The sequence below is a fragment of the Arachis ipaensis genome, chromosome B08 (genome assembly GCF_000816755.2).
Source record: "Arachis ipaensis cultivar K30076 chromosome B08, Araip1.1, whole genome shotgun sequence".
Taxonomy (NCBI): Eukaryota; Viridiplantae; Streptophyta; class Magnoliopsida; order Fabales; family Fabaceae; genus Arachis; species Arachis ipaensis.
In genome coordinates, this window is record NC_029792.2 from 114,796,127 (window position 1) to 114,816,251 (window position 20,125).

At 32.5% G+C, this 20,125-nt stretch overlaps 1 protein-coding gene across 1 annotated transcript in view; it reads right to left on the bottom strand.

The window, feature by feature from the left end:
• LOC107611446 (naringenin 8-dimethylallyltransferase 2, chloroplastic-like) overlaps positions 1 to 4,550 on the bottom strand; it is a 10,622-nt gene extending 6,072 nt beyond the window's left edge. The window contains exon 1 of the mRNA XM_021108316.1: positions 4,415 to 4,550. Within this exon, the coding sequence (XP_020963975.1) occupies positions 4,415 to 4,550 (136 nt within the window). The remainder of the gene's footprint in view (positions 1 to 4,414) is intronic.

Here is a 20,125-nt window from a genome sequence, read left to right on the forward strand (position 1 = left end):
ATTAGTTAAGTGTTGGCCAAAAAATAATTTTTGTTAGTCATATAATATTGTTCTTATATATAAATATAAAAATACATAAAAACTTTTGAATAGAAATAAAAAATAGATGTAACTCTAATTATTTCAAAAAGGTAAGATTTTTGGCGTAAGAATGCAAGAAGAGAATGTATACGTAGAATATGTTGAGTGCATAAAAATGTCTCTAATATAGTTTTTATTATTTGTTAATAACTATTTTAGGAGGGATGTTTTTATGGGACCTAACAAAATATTTTAATTTATGTTTCTATCTACTTTTTGGACATACTTAAAAAGATGTTTAATTCTATCACTATATTTATTAATGAGTGAGACAGGTTGTTCTACTTTTGGTTCATAATTTCTTTTAATTCTGTGGTTTATCTGGGGGAGTGATTTAGAATAGTGAATGGTCTTATATATCAATGCATAAATATACAATTCTTTGAAAATTTCAATTGCGCTTATATATATTTATCCATAGGAATTGAGTTCAAGCTTTTTCTAGTCTCTTTTCATCAATAGACTCATAACATATACGAAGGAGTGTAATTTGTTCAATAAATTTCTACATCTATCTATTTTTGAGATGTTTCAATTTTTCAAAACTCAACGACACGCAAAAGAGAGATATTATTTCCACAATCCCACTCATACTAAGAAATAATTTGTTTAAATAATAATTAAGGTGAAGCAGAGTTAGCAATAATGAATCCTTGATGATAAATAGATTCATTTGCAAGTTCATTATAAATAATACCTAAAGAGGATGGCATCATACGTTTTATTATGATTATCTCTTTTATCATCATTACCACCAACATCGATAGTAACACAATTTTTTTCTCTTATTTCTCGTCCAACGCCCTTTTTTTTTGTGGCGTCATTTTTGACAATGGTCTTTTTTATTGAAGCACCATTGATGAAGAAATTTTTTTAAAATAAATTATTAATAATATGTGGAGCTTAAAATCCCGTATACAGATTGTAAATAAAACCGTCACAAAATTACTTTCTGTTAGTATTTGACATAATTTTTAATGGAGGGGCACATTATTTTAAAATATAATAAAGTCATGGTCACGTTGTCTCCTTTTTTTAGTTAATTAAAGGTTGCATTGTCCTTTTTATGAATATGCAAGGATCGAATTAAGTGTTTATTCTAATTAACAGTTTATGTTTAGCTGGGTTCATCCTTAAACGTACTTTATTAAGTAAAGAGTGATGCCTTTTTATTTTTATTAGGGGTAAATTTGTCTTTTTATTAACAAAGGATGATTTGAAAAATAATTTTAAGAGAAAATAATAACTATTTCCGTCCACGAAAGATTTAGACGCAGAGAAAATAAATCATAAAATAATAAATTAATGTTGTACTCACAAGAGATAAATTATGTTAGACAAAAATAACTAGTTATTAATTTCTTATTAATTTCGTTAAAAAATTAATTAAAATGCTCAAATTATCACTGTCTTATTATCTTTAATATTTCTTTTCTTTATCTCTGTAGCCACTTACCATTGACAAAATCGTTCAAGTAATACCACGGTGAGTATCATTCCCACGAGGATTAACGGGCTAAGGCAAGCAACGTCTAATTAAATCTCTAATTAGATCGATCAAACCATAGATTTTAGATTGTGGATCTTGAAAAAAAAAAGAAGAAACAAAAGAAAAGACTTGGGAAAATGCTTGAAGTTGGAAGAAAATCAATAGATGAGAATGTTGAAGGTTTCGGAGATGTTTGATTCTTGAAAGAACAATGCTTATACTTTCTTGTCTAATTCATGTAAAAATATTTTTATAGCAAATCATTTATAATCAAACCCAAATTCCTTGGTAATTTAATTTTTTTAAACCCAATTAATTGCCAATCCCTCGGTCAACTAATTGAGAGAAGAGGTAAAAAACGGTTTTGATTTTAAGCCACACAATCTTCAAGAACTATCACTAGCCGAATTATATGTCACTTATTCGAACTAGCTCTAGATAAGTAAGATTATGAGATGAATTTTAAACTAATTCCAAAATTAATTTTTCCAAATATAAAATTAGAATCTAGACAGAATTAGAATATTTTTCAATAGTTCTAACCATTATTGATGAAGAACAAAACTCAATATTGAAAAAGTAAAGAAGCATGAATTAAAATATAGAAAACACTTACATTATTAATCCTAAAACCAAACAAAGCTCCTAACCTTTAACATAGAGGTTTAGTGACTCATGATAGAAAAGAAACTAATCCTAATGATGAGAGAGGTGTGTGATCCAATGGATGATTCTTTCTCTTGTGAACAATGTTCACTTATTTATATCCTAAGTTCTATCTAGAATTTAAATTTAAACTAACCATAATCTTATCTTTCGAAAAGATAAGATAGCTAATTATCTACTTCAAATTCAAATCAAAACTATAATTCAAATCTAATATAGAAACAAATCCTAACAACCAAATCTTTATATTTCTAGAAAGAATTAATGATATCTAATCTCTTGAATCTTGAATCTTTGGATGTGATTAATGCTTCTTATGATTTGTATAATGGATATTGGGCCTCAATAATGTTGCATCCTGGGAGTTGAGGCTTGGGAATGATGGGCTTGCATCCTCAAATTTGGGCGTTGGCCCAATTTATCCTTGCAGGGAGAGTTGGTCGTTGGGCTTCTAGGAGGCATGTCGGGCGTGCATGCTATTTGGAGGAAGGGTTGCTGGGCGTGCATGTATGGTCTTCCTAGGATGATGGAGGAATCCTCATCTTTCTCTATGTCAAGAATTATGAAGTTGGTAGGAAAGATAAGCTTTTCGACCTTGACCAATGCGTTTTTCACTATCCCATGTGAAAACTTCATTGATCGGTCGGTTAGTTGCAATGAGATTTTGATTGGCTTCACCTTCCCAATTTGTAGCCTCTTCACCATGGACAAAGATATCAGATTGATGCTAGCTCCTAAGTCACAAAGAGCTTTGCTAATGGTGATATCCCCAATAATCCAAGAAATTTGAAAATTACCGGGATCCTTCAATTTTGTTGGTAGTTTTCTTTGAATGATGGCACTGCACTCCTTAGTGAGAATCGCCTTCTCATCTTCTTTGAAGGATCTTTTCTTGGACAACAACTTCTCTATGAATTTGGTATAGAGAGGTATTTGTTCAAGAACTTTAGCAAAAAGAATGTTGATTTGTAGCTTCTTGAATACCTCTAAGAACTTTGAAAAGTTCTTCTCTTGATCTTGCTTCTGGAGCCTTTGAAGGTATGGAATTCTTTATTCATGTGTTTTTACTTTTTCCTTCTTGAGTTCTGTTAGTGCAAGAGCTTCCTATAGATTCTCCTCTTTTTTTTTTCTTCTAGAGGGTCTTCGATTCTCTTCTCATTGGGAGCTCCTTGTTAATCACTGTTCCATTTCTTAAAGAGATGGCCTTACATTCTTTCTTAAGGTTTGGTATGGTGTCACTAGAAAAGGACATGGTAGGCCTTTCTGCCAATTGCTTGACCATTTTTTCTACTTGCACCTCTAGATTTCTGATAGAAGCTTCTTGATTTTTGAAATTTGCTTTTACTTCTTGTATAAAGTCTTTAGTTTGTTGCATGAAGGTGGCATTGGTCTGAGAAACTTTCTCAACCTTAAGCTCAAGAGATGATAGTTTTTTTATGGTTGGCTTGTTGATATGGATTATTGAAATTTCTTTGTCCTTGATTATCCCAACCAAAATTGGGAAGGTTCCTCTAGTCGGATTATAAGTTTTTAAAAATAGATCATTTTATGGCCTTGAAAAATATCCCATAAAATTAACTTGCTCAGTGGATGAATGGCTTCCCATGTATATATCGCACCTTCCACTTGGATGTTCTCCTCCATACAAATCACATGAAACTTGACTTCTGATGGCTACTACTTGATTATGCTCCAGTTATTTTGTGAGTGAGGATATTCTCCTGGACATCATTTCATTTTGAGTTAGAAGTTCGTCCATGGTGTCTAGTGCCATCACACCTTTTTTAGTGGCTCTTTCGAATGAATACATGAAATTGTTAGCCGCCATTGTCTCTATCAATTCCAATTCTTCTTCAAGCATCTTTCTATGTAAAGAACCTCCAGTTGATGAGTCAATCATCATTCTTGAGGCTTGAGAGATGCCATCATAAAAAGTTTAGATTTGAAGCCATTCGGAGAAGGCATGGTGTGGACATCTCCTAAGCATCTCTTTGTACATTTTTTCAAACTTCATAGAGTGATTTGCCCTCCTTTTAGGAGAATGAATTGATGTTAACTAGACCAGCTTTTGGGGTGGAAAGTATTTAGTTAGAAATTTGCTAACTAGATCCTCCCACGAAGTGTCACATAGCTGTAGAAAATTAGCTACGTGAATGTTTGGATCCTCTTTAGGGCTACCTCCAAATTGGTCCCATTGTACCTCAAAATTATTTGTTTGAACCATGGACCTCACTATTCTATCTCCGCAACTCTCGGAAGTAGGCGTATTGTAGTCTCCAATGGTCCTCCTTGCATTGTTTTGTTCTTCTGCCATTCTCTCTCCTTCCTCTCTCCTAGCTCTTGCTTTCTTTCTTAATCGAAATAGTGTTAGCTCTATTTCGAGATTGCACTGGAGAGGTATGGGATCTTCTCTCTCTTGCATGCAAAACAAAACAAAAGAAAAGAGATCAAACGTATCTTGCGGAATAAAAAATAAAGAGAAAGAAAGGAAGAATAATATAAACAAAATAAGGAAAATAACAAAAAAAATATCTAAGTTAGGTTTTAACTGGAGTATGTTGTCAATCTCAATCAATCTCCAGCAACGGCTCCAAAAATTTGATGAGCGAAAACTAAAGCTTGCAGATATTGGCAAGTGCTTCAAATCGTTCAAGTAATACCACAGAAAGTGGATATTATTCCCACGAGGATTAACAGACTGAGGAAAGCAACGTCTAATTAAATCTCTAATTAGATCAATCAAATTTTAGATTTTGGATTGTGTATCTTGAAGAAAAGAAGAAACAAAAGAAAAGACTTGTAGAAATGCTTGAAGCTGAAAGAAAATCAATAGATGAGAATGTTGAAGGCCTTGGAGATGTTTGATTCTTGGAAGAACAATGCTTATGCTTTCTTATTTAATTTATGCAAAAATCTTTTCACAACAAATCATTTATAATCAAACCCCAATCCCTTGGTAATTTATTTTTTTAAACACAATTAATCGCCAATCCCTTGGTCAACTAATCGAGAGAATAGGTGAAGAACGATTTTGATTTTAAGTCACACAATCTTTAAGAACTATCACTAGCCGAATTATATGTCACTTATTCGAACTAGCTTTAGATAAGTAAATATTATGAGATGAGTTTTAAGCTAATTCTAAAATTAATTTTTTCAAATATAAAATCAGAATCCAAGATAGAATTAGAATATTTCCCAATAGTTCTAACCATTATTGATGAAGAACAAAACTCAATCTTAAAAAAGTAAAGAAGCATGAATTAAAATAAAGGAAACACTTATATTATTAATCCTAAAACCAAAAAGAGCTCCTAACCTTCAACAGGGAAGTTTAGTGACTCATGATAGAAAAGAAACTAATCCTGATGATGAGAGAGGTGTGTGATCCGATGGATGATTCTCTCTTTTGTGAACAAGGTTCACTTATTTATATCCTAAGTTCTATCTAGAATTCAAATTCAAAACTAACCCTAATCTTATCTTTTAGAAAGATAAGATAGCAAACTACCTACTTCAAATTCAAATCAAAACAATAATTCAAATCTAATCTAGAAACAAATCCTAACAACCAAATCTATATATTTTTAGAAGGAATTAAGGATAACTAATCTCTTGAATCTTGAATTTTTGGATGTGATCAAGGATTCTTATGATTTATATAATTGAGATTGGGCATTAATAATGTTACATCCTGGGAGTTGAGACTTGAGAATGCCGGACTTGCATCCTCAAATTTGGGCGTTGGCCCAATTTATCCTTGTAGAAAGAGCTGGCCGCGGGGCTTCTAGGAGGCACGTCAGGCATGCATGCTATTTGGAGGAGGGCTTCCGGGCATGCATGTATGGCGATGGGCGTCCATGTCTTGAAGGCTGGGCATCTGATTTGATGCTTTTGGGCCGGTTGGACCATCCTTAAACCATATTTGTGTTTTCTTATTAAAAAGGCTTTAATTCTTGGTTATATTGAGATAAAAATTCCTGAAAATACAAAAATACTAACACAACTCCAAATACTTGATTATTTATGAAATTCCACAAGAAAACATAAGAAATTTGATTAAAATCTAGGAAAACAAATGAAAAAGAACCTTAAAAACTGCTTAAGATGACGTGTCATCAGCGACGATGGCAATAGTGGCTTCCCCACACCGTCGTCTTTTCTTTTGTTTTTCCTCTATTCTATTTTTTTCTCTCCCTCTCTGCCCTATGTGCATCTCTCTCTACATTCTTTGCCGGCGACGGCAACCTTTCGCCAACGATGCTTTCTTCTCCCTATTCTCTTTACCATTTTCTGTTGATTTGATTCAACACGAGTAAGCCCAAGTTGTGGGCCTGGACTGTCAGGTCGAGGAGTCTGACTTTGAGAAGCTCACTACCTCAGATGCGCACTCAAAGAGACCCTTCTCCTCCACCCGCCAATCCCCCTCGTCCTCCACGAAACAGCAAAAGAAATAACCATCTAAGACTACTTTATCCTGAAGCGAGTGGCGCCATGATCAACAAGTAGGCCATAGGAAGGGACTCGAGTAGCTGGGAGAATCCGCAAATGTTTAGTCCCTGGCAGTTCTTGAAGGTCAGCATTCCGGACTTCAAAGGAAGCAACCTCTAGTTCATACCATTCGAATCGGGTCGAAGGTCTTGCCCAGGGATGCAGTTGGGATTGTACACGCTTGAGCTCGCGGTGGCTCATCTACCTCACTGTTTCACGTGGGAGCTTCCCGATGGTATGATGCGAGCAAGATGGAAATGAGCGACATCTTCGGACTCAACGGGCCCATAGCCACTCACCTCGTTGTTGTTAACACAAAGCACGTGTTCTCTATTTGTTCGTCTTGTTGTTTATCTCTTTTTTTCTCATTCTCTTTGTCTCCATTTGTCGCTATGTTGCGTTGATGGTGGTGTGGTACAGTAGTGGTATTGGCAGTGATCATGGTGGTTATATAGTGATGGTGTTCGAAATTAAGAAAAAAAAAGATAGTAAATTTTTTGTTAACAGAAAGTTTAAAAGGTTGAAGATAACAAAAGAGACGAGGGTTGTTTGGATATTTTGATTAATTTTTTAACAGAATCAATAAAAAAATTAATAATTGATCATTTTTGTCGAACATAATTCATTTTTTATGGGTATAAAGTTAGTTTTATTTTTTTATGGTTAGTTTTATCGACATTTAAATTTTTTATGGCAAAAAATGATCATTTATTGTAATTTTAACGTTAAGGATAATTTAAACAAAATATTAAGTACAATTTCGATTTTAGTTTCAAACTATATGAATTAAAATAGTACTTATCTCTCAGCTTATGTCTTAGGAATATTATGATTTGATTAGAATCATTTATAAATATTAAATTCAATATTATGTGATTATTTTTTATAGCCAGATCAATAAATTTTGTGCACCGCTCTCTCTTTCTCTCATTCTCTCATGGTTGCTCTTAAATTTTATTGTATATTATTAAATTTTAAATTTTTACAAACCCTTTTTTCTCTTCCTTTTGTTTATCAATCTTATATTGCATACACAACTTTGTAACACTATACACAGACACAATTAAAAATTGTGTTAGTATTATGAAATAGTTTGTGTTGGGAATAAGACACCATTCCCCCTTGAGAAAATACCTTTGACAGAGAAATAAAATGGACACAATCACAACACAAGAATTTAACGTGGAAACTCCAATTACCGGAGAAAAAACCACGGCCGTTGTCAAATGACAACCAGAACCTTGGTACAGATCGAAACCTTGCTGAAAATTCATGGTGCAACTTCCAAATTGGCTTTTCCTGGAAGTTATTCAGCCATCGACCTAACTCCGCCACACACCTTGCATCTCAACGCCAACCAATGCCCGTGTGCAATTGTGGACCCGATTGCCACAACTCATCCTTATCCATGGCAGTGCGGTAATACCATAAGGATACTTCTTGTCTTCTAGAGAACATCATCTTCTCTTATAGAGAGAGCAACCAGAGATCTTCTCTTTCAACGCCTTGTGCAAACCTGATTGTATCAACACATCCTTGACTTGTATTTGCCACAAGCCAAAATTGATTCTTCCATCAAATTTCTCTATTTCAAGCTTCACAGCACTTGAATATCCTGACATTGTTGCAACCGTATACTAGAATAGTATAACTCAACCGTGCACTAGGAAGGGTCCCCAGAAAAGAGAGGTGGGTCACAATGGACACACTTAAATACCAAGTCTTTCCTTAGCCAGAATCTTTCCAAACAGCACTCTCACAGTGTCATACTGCCTTCCAGTAACAACAACAGCAACCAAAGATCAACCTCAAGTCACAGGACAAAATTCTTTTCTGATGTGGAAGATCAGACTAAGCTGCAACCACAGAGCATATTAAGAATAAATCCCACCGAACCGAAGTTCTTGATACCACTTGTTGGGAATAAGACACCATTCTCCCTTGAGAAAACACCTTTGACAGAGAAATAAAATGGACACAATCACAACACAAGAATTTAACGTGGAAACTCCAATTACCGGAGAAAAAACCACGGCCGTTGTCAAATGACAACTAGAGAATATCACTATGTGAAAATTGTTACAACACATAGACTTCTTTCTCTCACCGGCACCCCAGTACACCCACACTCTCTCAAAGCAAATATCTAACTACACCTCACAACACTCTCTAATAAAGAGTACAAAGGAAAAGAAAAATCAGATACAAGCTTAAAGTGTTTCTGACTGGTGCAAAAACAAATGGAGAACTTAGCCTCATATTTATAGCCTAGGCCACCCACTCCATTTGCTATCCTGAGCAATGTGGGACTAATTCAACCAAATCCTAACAGTTTGAAGTTAGTTTAGAATATTATGGACTTAAATATTGTAGCAAGAATAGTAACGATAATTTTAATAAAAGAATAATTTGGATGAATGATTTATGAAATTTAATAATTATATTATTGATGGGTTAACGAGAGAAAACAAAGATTAGTAAGACTTAATGAGTTTATTAGTTGATTACAATAAGCACTACAATAGCCTATATATTTATAGGGCTCACATGTTAGTATATTATAATTCGTAGATATTTCTAGATTTTTTCATCATAATATCTAAATATTTAATCTTATAAAAACAAGATAATGAAAAATTCAGAGAGTTCTACAAATATGTAGTATTATTAATACTCCTCCTTAAGACACATTTGTGCATTCCAAGCATCTCCCGAAATAGTTCAAACTTTGATCTTGTACGTACTATAGTAAAGATGTCAGTCAGTTTTTTATCTGTGTTGCAATAATTGATCTTTATCTTTTCTCTAATACGATTTCTAGTATAAAATGATACTTGATAGTTATATGCTTGATCCTACTATGATGGACTAGATTGTTTGCCATTGCTATTGCTGACTTGCTGTCACACAACATAGTTGTAAGGATTTTTTGTTGCTCTCCTTTGTTTTCGAATATTTTTCTTAGCTATATTGCTTGACTAGTAGCATTTGTGACTGCAACACACTCGTCTTCAGCGGATGATTGAACCACAGTTTCTTGTTTTTTTTATGCCGTTGAGCAAACTCTAGATCCTAATGTAAATGTGTAACCAGAAGTGCTTTTCATGTTGTCAATTGATCCTGCCTAATCAATGTTGGTATATCCAAATAGTTTTAAATTTATAGTAATGCCATATATCCCTTTGTATCTTGTAGATATCTTAAGATTCTTCTTACATCTCCATAGTGCTTCTGATTTGGATTTTGTATGAGTCTTGATAGAAGACTTGTTGCATACATGATGTTAGATCTTGTGGTAGTTAAATAAAGGAGACTTCTAAGCAGACTTCTGTATTGTGAAGCATCTACCTTTCTAGATCCATCTTCTTTTTGAATCTCATTATGGACTAGAGGAATAAATACTCTTTTGCAGCAAATTTTGAGTGTATTTCTTTGGTGAGATAAAAAATTCATCTTTATTTTGATTTATCTCAATGCCAAGAAAATAGTGCGTCAACCCTAAGTCGGTCATCTTAAATGTCTGCTTTATTTCTTCTTTGAATTCTTTGAACATGGTCTCATTGTTTCCTGTGTAGATAAGATCGTCCATGTATATAGAAATTATGAGAGTGTTTGAATTATCTTATGTCTTGACATAGAGTGTAGGCTCACTTTTTACTCCTCCTGAATTCATAATCAATGAAATATTTGTCAATTCGACTATACCATGCTCGTGGAGCTTGCTTGAGTCCATAAAGCGCTTTCTTTAGCCTTAGCACCTTGTCTTCATGTTCTTCTATAGCGAACCCTTGTGGTTAATCAATGTATATTTCTTCCACTAGTTCTCCATTTAAAAAGGTAGATTTCGCATCCAGTTGATAGATCTTCCCATTGCTTTTGTGCAACTAGTACAATGAGTGCCTTTATTATGTCTAGGCGAGCTGTAGATGCAAATGTCTCTGTAATCTATCCTAAGAACTTGCACATATCCTTTAGCTACGAGCCCTGCCTTATGTTTTTAAATAGATCCATTGGAATTAAGATTAGTTTTGTACACCCATTTGACTCCAATGAATTCTTTATTTGAAACGCGTACTACTAACTCCTATGTGTTGTTATTCTCAATCATATTGATTTCTTCTTTCATCACATTTTTCCATTCTTTTTGCTTTTTTGCTTCTTCAAAGCTTGTAAGCTCAATCTTGGCAAAATTACATGTTTTGTTTACATCTTATAAAAGTCTAATTTTTCTTGGAGGAGAATCATGGTTGCTTCTACTATTAGAGTAGTTGTGCTTACACGTTCTTATTCTTCTAGTCTTGTAGGTGGTTGTTATGATACTTCAATGCTTCCTTTCTAAACTTTTTCATCTTCCCAATTTCATGAAGGATTTTTGTCAAACTTCACATCTCGACTGATTGTGAATTTCTTTGTTTGTAAGTTATATACACAATATCCTTTTGATTGTATACTATACCTAGGGACTATTTCTTTTTTTGTCTTCTCATCGAGCTTGCTTCTTTTCTGCGTAGGGATGTGGACATAAGATATGCATCTAAAGACTCTTAGATGCTTTGTTGAAACCTTTTGTCCGCTCCATGCTTCAATTGGAGTTTTATTTTCTACTACCTTAGTGGGACAGTCATTTAGTAGGTATATAATTGTGTATACAGCTTCTGCCCAAAAGATATTTGACAAATTTTCTCCTTGAAGATCGAACGTGCCATTTTTATCACAGTTCTATTTTTTCTCTTAGAAACTCCATTTTTCTTAAGAGCATATCCAATTTTTAGTTGACGTTGAAAACCATCTTTTTTGCAGAATTTATTAAATTTTTGGAAGTGTATTCAATTATTCTTTTATAGTTATAAAGTACCTTGAAACTATAACCACTTTGCTTCTCCGCATGTTGCTTGAACTTCTTGAAGATGCCAAGAACTTCGGATCTTTCCATAGGAAGTATACCCACATCATCTTAGTATAGTCATCAATGGAGAAAATGAAATACTTTTTGTTATTAAGTGATGGTGTCTTCATTAATCCACAAACATCAACGTGAATTAATTCAAGCATTTCCTTGACTCGCTAAGCTCTTTCATAAGAAAATAGTTGACTATATTTGTAACACCCATACTTTTAATACCTCATGATCGTACTAAAAGTTCAGGTGTTATTGCCTTTAATCTTTTATTTTGATACTATATTTATTTAATATTGAGCCTTCATAAATATGAACCTAATTTTTAATTATGAAAGCGAAAAGCCTTTACGTTAAAAATTACACAGTCACATATCGTATTCAAGTAATAATAATTACATAAACTTATCCAAAACTTCTTAATATGCAAGTCATGCCCCTCTAAATTCTCAAAATGACAAATGACGAGGGGTAAAATAAAATCTAAAACTAAATCATAAAATAGAAAAGGAAAACATATATATATATATATATATATATATATATATATATATATATATATATATATATATATACACACAAAATTTTTTTGCCTGAACATCATCCTCGAATGGATTCTATATATATATGCCAAAGCTTCTTGAACCTGTCACTGGAAAAGAAATTGTGTAGGGGGATGAGAACATCATCCTCGAATGGATTCTATATATATATGCCAAAGCTTCTTGAACCTGTCACTGGAAAAGAAATTGTGTAGGGGGATGAGAACATCATCCTCGAATGGATTCTCAGTAGAGGGTTTAAGAATTGTTATAAGAAGATACGTATAAAGAGAAGAATTGGTTTCAAGGCAGTGATTATCGTTCGTCCTATGAATCTTTTACAAAATCAACGGCTAATCATCCAAAACTTTTCAAAGAAACAATATTTATTTTTCAGAAAATCCAAAACCTTTCCTTTCCTTTCTTGTAAGAGAATCTTAATCGGTTTCCTAGACTGTATGAATGACCAACCTGTTCCAAGCATAGGTTCATTAAGTCTATGCTGAACTAGTTTGATTTTTCATACTTTATTAATAACTCAATCAGAAACCAATCACAGCTTTCAACCTATCACATAATCAATCACCACAATCATCATCTCATCACCAATAATTTTGAAAGCACCACATCAAAACAAACACAGGCAAAACAGACAAGAAAAGCACATGTATAAGTAGCAGTTACAGCAAATAGCTCAAATAGCAGTTAATAACAGTTTAACAATTAGGCAAACCAAATTAAGTTCAAACCCAAACAAAACATACAAATGCAAATGATGCATGCCTGTCCTATGGATGATGAGTCTCATCTGTTGCTCAATGTGGGTACCATTTCCAGGAATTTATAAGTGTCCGGTCACCCTTACGTCGTAGGGTCAACAGAGTATCGAGTCTTAACCTGGAACACGTGGTGGCAAGCCACGGTACTTTACCCAAAGAAACTCATATCTCAGATAATTCAAATTCATAATCCATATAAATAATTCAATTATAATTCATCAATATCCACATCATTCTCAATCGCATCTCATTCATCATCATACATCAATCATACTCAATCATTATCCTTCATTATCACACCTCCCATTCTGTTCTTCAATAGTTCCAATTCAAAACATAATTCATTCTTTTCTAAATGAATCAAACTTAAAACATACTCATTTTCTTAATAACTCAAAATCAAACCATATAACCTTTGAATCCAAAATTTTCTAAATAATCATCTAAACAAAATCTCTAATATTATAAAATTTCGGCAGCATCTCCTCTAAAACTCGGACTCTGCCACTCTTTTCAGGTCCCATCCAGACATCCCTCAAACTCCATTATATCATCTCTAATACCAAACCAATTTCAATATCTCAAACCATGTTCAATTTTCCAAAACTCATTTTTGATAAATTAACAACCCAAATCCAATGTATCAAATCCTTTTCAATAACTCAAACTCATTTCCATTATCAAAACATTTACAATTCTCAAGAAAATCAATTCGGCAACCACCAATTTATCAAAAATCAATCCATAACCCAAATTATTCAATCTTCTCAAATAATCAATCAATCAACCACACAAATAATTATAATCTACTAAAACAATTCAAACCTTTCCATAAGATTTACAAAATCACAAAAATATACATTTCGCATTAATATTAATTTATAACAATTCTTAGAAAATAAAATGAGTTTAAGAAAAGCGCCCCTACCTCGATAAGTTGAAATCATAACCCAAACGCCTCAGAATTCCTTTCGTCTCGACCCAGAACCAACGACAACTCAATTCACAGCTCCGCATACTTTCGCAATGGTATAAACAGCTTTAAAACACAATATGCAACCTCAGTTACTAACTCCTACCACCATTAACATCGCGAAAACCTAAACAACATACAACAGAATAGCGACTAATAGAGTTCGAAACTGAAACAAAGAATAGCTTATCGTACTAAAGAGGAACAACTAAACGGAGCAGCCGCAACAACAACACTCGCTGCAACAACGACTCAGAGCAAAGGCGGCAGAGAAACTTGCGGTGACTGTATAACCAGACACAAACAACCTCAGCAGCAGCTCTCACGGTAATAATCAACTTAATGGACAAAGAAGATCTGAGGCAAGGTTAGAGCTTACCAAGCAAACATAGGCTTTAGAGTCGATTTCCAGCGGTGGCAGCGGTGGCGTGGAGCTCCGACGACGCAGCAGCAACGCGGGTATAATGACGGCAAGCCCAGCAACGCGGCGGCGATGGTAGCTCCGCGTTGACTCCCTCACGCGCGTCCTCTGTTCGCGACTCAAATGGCGGCAGCGGCATGCATAAACGGCGGCAGGCAGATCGGTGAGGGTGGCTTCCTTCCAACACGGCGGTGGAACGCGAACAACCCGCGGACTCTCTCTCTCTCTCCGCGGCTCTGCTTCGACGGCGGCTCCAGTGGCGACGGCGATGAGGCTCGGCGGCGGTGACGTGTAATGGCGGCGTGGACAGCTCCTCCCCCGACGCTCTCTTCCCCTCTCTCGGATCCCCTTCTGCTCGCATCCCTTTCCTTATTTCCATTTATTTTTTCTTTCTGTTTCAGAGTGTGTGCGTTGTGCTGCTGAAGGGGAAATGTGAGGGTAGTGTTAGGATTTGGGGGGAGGGGGTTGAAAGGCGGTTAGGGTTAGGTTAAGGGGGTTAGGATTTGTTTGTTTAAAATGATTTGGAAATTTAAGGTAAAATCAAATTGGGAATTAGGCTTAAGGTTTTTGATTTGGAAATAGGATATTTATTTGAAACCTAAATAAATTCTAAAAATTACTTTTAAGAATACTATTACTTATCAATTTACTAATTGGCTTTTAATCAAGTATTCTAATTTAAAATATACAATAATATAATTAATTAATTTTTATTAATAAAATTTAAAATATTAAATTCCAAAATCTCAATTATTTAAATCAAATTTATAAAATTCTTATTATTTTATAACTACTAATTTTTTTATAATTTAAATATAAAAAATAATTCGATAATTATAAAATTAAATAAAATTTCTATTTTAATTATTAAAACTGAAATTTAATTAATCTCTATAATGCTTGGTAGATCTCTCATTAGTTATTTTTGGTGTAGCAGCTTCAACCCATGAAAGTAAAAATGGTCAAATTTTTTATGCCACAGCTATGAATTATCTTCTTGTGCCTTTAATGCAGTTTCTATGATATAACTCTATTTTAGTAAAAAGCTTCTATTTTTCATTTTTACTATTCCTAGAAATCTTTTTAGTTTTCTTTTACTTATGGTGCATGAGTCTTTTTCAAAGTGTAATATGTAGTTTTTTTCCCTTATTTTACCAATACTAAGTAGATTTTGTGCAAGTTTAGGAACTAATAGAACATTATGGATATTTTCTAAGTTCCTATCTTGATGTGGATGATAATTGTACCTTTGTCATTTGTCTACACTATCATTTTGTCTCCAAGTCTAATGCTTGATCGAACACATTATTGATATCACTGAAAAGGCTTTAATTATCTATCATGTGATTAATATAACTACTGTCCAGATACCATATGTCATCTTTCTTTTTGCACTATTTTTCTTGTAATGATGTATTGAAGAGACATTCTTCTCCTTCCTTTTCTTGCAAGAAGTTTGCACGATGAGTCATCTTCATCCTGCCCTCTTTCTTCATATGCCCTTTAAAAAGTGTTGTTTGATTCTCTGGCATGATAAACCCTTCGTGGACAACATCCTACAAGCTAAGTCTTATGCTTGTAGAAAGATTTTCATTTGAAAATGTCAGTTTTCATAATTGTCTTCTGACAATATTGGCACAAAAATATTTATAGTTGAGATAGTCATAGTTATGAAAAAAATTATTTGAGTGAGTTATAATGTGGTGGATATATATAGTTGATAGGTTATAACTATAATTAGAAAGAAAGATTCTACGTCCAGTAGATAATATAACATAGCTTTGATGCCACTGTTAGTATTATGAAATAGTTTGAAGTTAGTTTAGTGTATTAAGGATTTGAATATTATAGTAAGAATAATAATGATAGTTTTGATGAAGGAGTAATTTAAAAGAATGATTTGAGAAATTTGATAGTTATATTATTGATGGGTTAAGAAAAAAAATATAAAAATTGGTGAGACTTAATGAGTTTATTAGTTGATTATAATGAGTACTACAATAGTCTATTTATGGACTTCACAAGTTAGTAGATTATAATTTTTAGATATTATAAATATTTTTAGATATTATCTTTTTAGATATTTTTAGTGACTTGATTTATTTATTTAGTTTTTAGACTTTTTATCATAATATTTAGATAGTTAATTTTACAAAAACAAGATGCATGAAAAATCTAGAGTTATATAAATATATAACATTATTAATAAATTGAAATATAAAGTATTTTCGTTTTAACAGAACATGCGGTTATGGCACGCAGGCTTTAGAGATGACTCGCGGTTTTTAGTTAAGGACACCTATGAATATTTATATATAGTTTGCAAATTGCAAGTTTAGACTGCACTTTCGTTGGTCAACTAACCATTGCGTACCATATATTATTATGAATTTATAACTTTGCTCGAGATAGAACAGTGTATGCAGGCCAACAATTATACAATATTGAACGCCAACAAATAAAAGAATATTCTATCCTCACATCATTATACAAGCAGAGACCTAGGTGAATAATATTTAATAATAATAACAACGAACGATATGCAAGTAATTTTAGACTTTCCGTCCTCTTATGTTTCTCTAACCCGTGTTCTGTAATAAGCTTCCATTTTCTATTGTTAATGTTCCATAATAAAAAAGATGTGTTTGGCCCTACTCTAAACCGTTAAGCTTATCAAAATTCAAAGATATCAGCAGGGCATGAAAGTTAACGTTGTAGTATTTTTTTTTATTCTTCAAATACAATGAAAAGGTCAACAACTTCAAATACAATGAAATGGTCAATTATGATTTTGTTTATTCTAAATTAACTATTATAAATTGTCATCAAATCATTTTTTAAAGTTCTTTTTATTTAAATTTATACTATTTTTTTAAAGGTTTAATTACTCTGTTGGTCCCTATAGTTTCATAAAATTTTCAATTAGGTCCCTATACTTTTTTCTTTTTAATTGGGCCCCTGCACAAAATTTTTTTTTCAATTAAGTCCCTCTTAGTAGTAATTGGCTTAATTTTATAGGGACTCAACTAAAAAAAGGAATTGGTATAGGGACCTAAATAAAAAGAAAAAAAAAGTATAGGGACCTAATTAAAAAAAAAATTGGTGCAAAGACTCAATTAAAAGGAAAAAAAATATAGGGACCTAATTGAAAATTTCGCGAAACTATAGAGACCAACAGAATAATTAAACATTTTTTAAATTATTAATTATTTAGAGTATTGAATTTGACATTAATTATGTAGAGAACTGAATTTGTCATTTATCAAGATTTTTTATTTAAAATTCAAAATACTTAATAGTCTTACATATATTTAATCAAAAGTGGATTAATAGATACATTAATACCTACTAATACAACAATAATATAATTTTAATCCTGCTATGGGTACCATAGTATCAGAAATATGGTGGACATAGACGCATCGATGTCAAGAGATTTTTAATTCAAATGAAGCTTGGTCTGATAAGAAAGTGACGATATTAGCTAAAAATATGAATTTTGATCTTAAAATTCTTCATTACAACTGGTTTATCTATTCAGATATTGAGTAGATATTTAAGTGCGTGAGAGTCTCTACCTAACAGCACTTTTAAGGTCAAGTGTGATGCTAGTGTTTTTTAAGGAGTCCAGCGAGTTAGTTTTGGTTGTGTTCTAATAGATGATAGAAGGAGATGGGTGTTGGGCCGTTCAGTTGCTCTTCCTTTCTGGTCTGTTTGTCGTTGTGAGCTCCTGGCATCTTGGCAGGTGCTGATGTTAGCCTGAGAAGCTGGTTGCACGAGTATTATTTGTGAGACATGCTCACTTGATGCTTATCTTGTGTTGAGTAACATAACCAGCCACAAAACACATAAAGAAAAGGATAGTGTTAAAGCTCCAAGATTTTTTGTCCAAAGACTGGAAGATCCAGTTTCATCTGATTCGAAGGGAAGCTATCGGTGTCGCTGATTGGTTAATTAAATCTGGAGCAAGAAGTGATTCAGCTCATAATTTTTGGATCAAGTCTAGTATAGATTTAGAGCAAATTTTAGAATATTGTGTTAAAACTCCAAGATCTTTTGTCTAAAGACCGGAAGATCCAGTTTCATCTTATTCGAAAGAAAACTAACGATATCGCTGATTGGTTAACTAAATATAGAACAAAAAGTGATTCAACTCATGTTTTTTAGATCAAATTTGGTATAAATTTAGAGCAAATTATTCTAACTAGTTTAACTTAGCTTGTGTTTTGTTTTTTTATCTTTTGATCTTTCCCGTCACTAAAAAAATGTGCACCATAGTATCGAATACAGAGTTTTCCGTAATAAAAACATCCGGCTAGAGCAATAAATAAAAAACAGTTTACTTGACAAGCAAGTGCTCCAAAGGTGGTTGTTTTGTAATTTCCTTAATTCTCCAAATTTAGTAGATCTAACTGCTTTTAGTGTTGTTTATGAAACACCCATATATATTTTCAGTTGCTGATCGGAATTTTCTAATTTTCAATGCATAAAAAGGTACCTTGCCTTTGAAAAAAAATTGCTTCAAGGGTTTTATTATAATTTCTTACTTTCTCTTAATCAATAACATATCTGACATACTTATATGTTGAAATGTATTGATCAAGTATGAAATCCCACCACAATTGTATTTAACACTCAAATCTCACAATGTATTTATGGTTCACTCTTATTATATCATCTCCTATCAGATGCACAATCATAAACTTACAATAAATTTTTAATAAAAGTTAAATACTGATTTAAAAAATTTTAAATTGAAATGTTTGAAATTCGTTGTAGATCATTCTAAACCAGAATTTAATATTATTAAAGTTTAGTTTAAAATATGTCAAAAATTTAAAATAATACCGAAAGTTTTAATTTCGAATCGTTCTCTTTTAGAATTACAATGTAGTGCTTTAAAATTAGCTATGAAAAAATTTGAAGTTTGTTTGCAATTAAAAAAATTAAAATAAAAAGAAATTAAAAGAACAAGCAATTAATAAATGTAAAGAGAATTTAAACTAAGAGCAATTAAGTCAATTAACTAGAAAATGTAATTAAATTCATATTCTAAAAGATCTTAGCAAGTGTGTTAAGGGTTAAAGATCACTATTTTTATCACCAACTAAATTACAAAGAATGAACCCAATTTGTCAACTTCTAAAAATTGAGAAAAATCAATTAGGTTTAATTAATCTTAATTCACAAGTTCTAACTAACTTACTAATTGTTAGTAAGGTTAGCGTTAGTAAAAATAAGATTAATTAATAACTCTAAATTATCAGTTAACTTGGATATTAGTAATTCAAGATCATCCAAATTCTAAACCCAAGGCAAAAATAAAAGTTTTACTCTAAAATTAATTCAAATATTTTATCAAATACATAAAAAGTATAAACATAAAGCATCATAAATTAGTAAAAAAATACAACTATTCACTACAAGAATTCAATAATAACAACTCAATTAAGCAACAACATAACATAAATTAAAACATCAAATTTATTAATAAGAAACAAGAATTCAAGATATGCTCATAAAAGAAAATAATGAAATAAGGAACTAATACGAGAATTCTAGTTAAAGTACTAGAATAAGAAAATATGAAAAAAATAAACTAAAATAAGGTTAGAAACTTAAAACTAGAGAGAAATTGATGAAAATTTCTAGGAATTCAACTTCTCTCTCTAAATTTAAACTGAAAACCCTAAGACATTGTAAAAATTGAGTGCGGTAGTGTAGTGTGTCATTCCCTCAAAGATTTGGCTTCATATATCATCTTATACAACTATTGGGGACTTTAG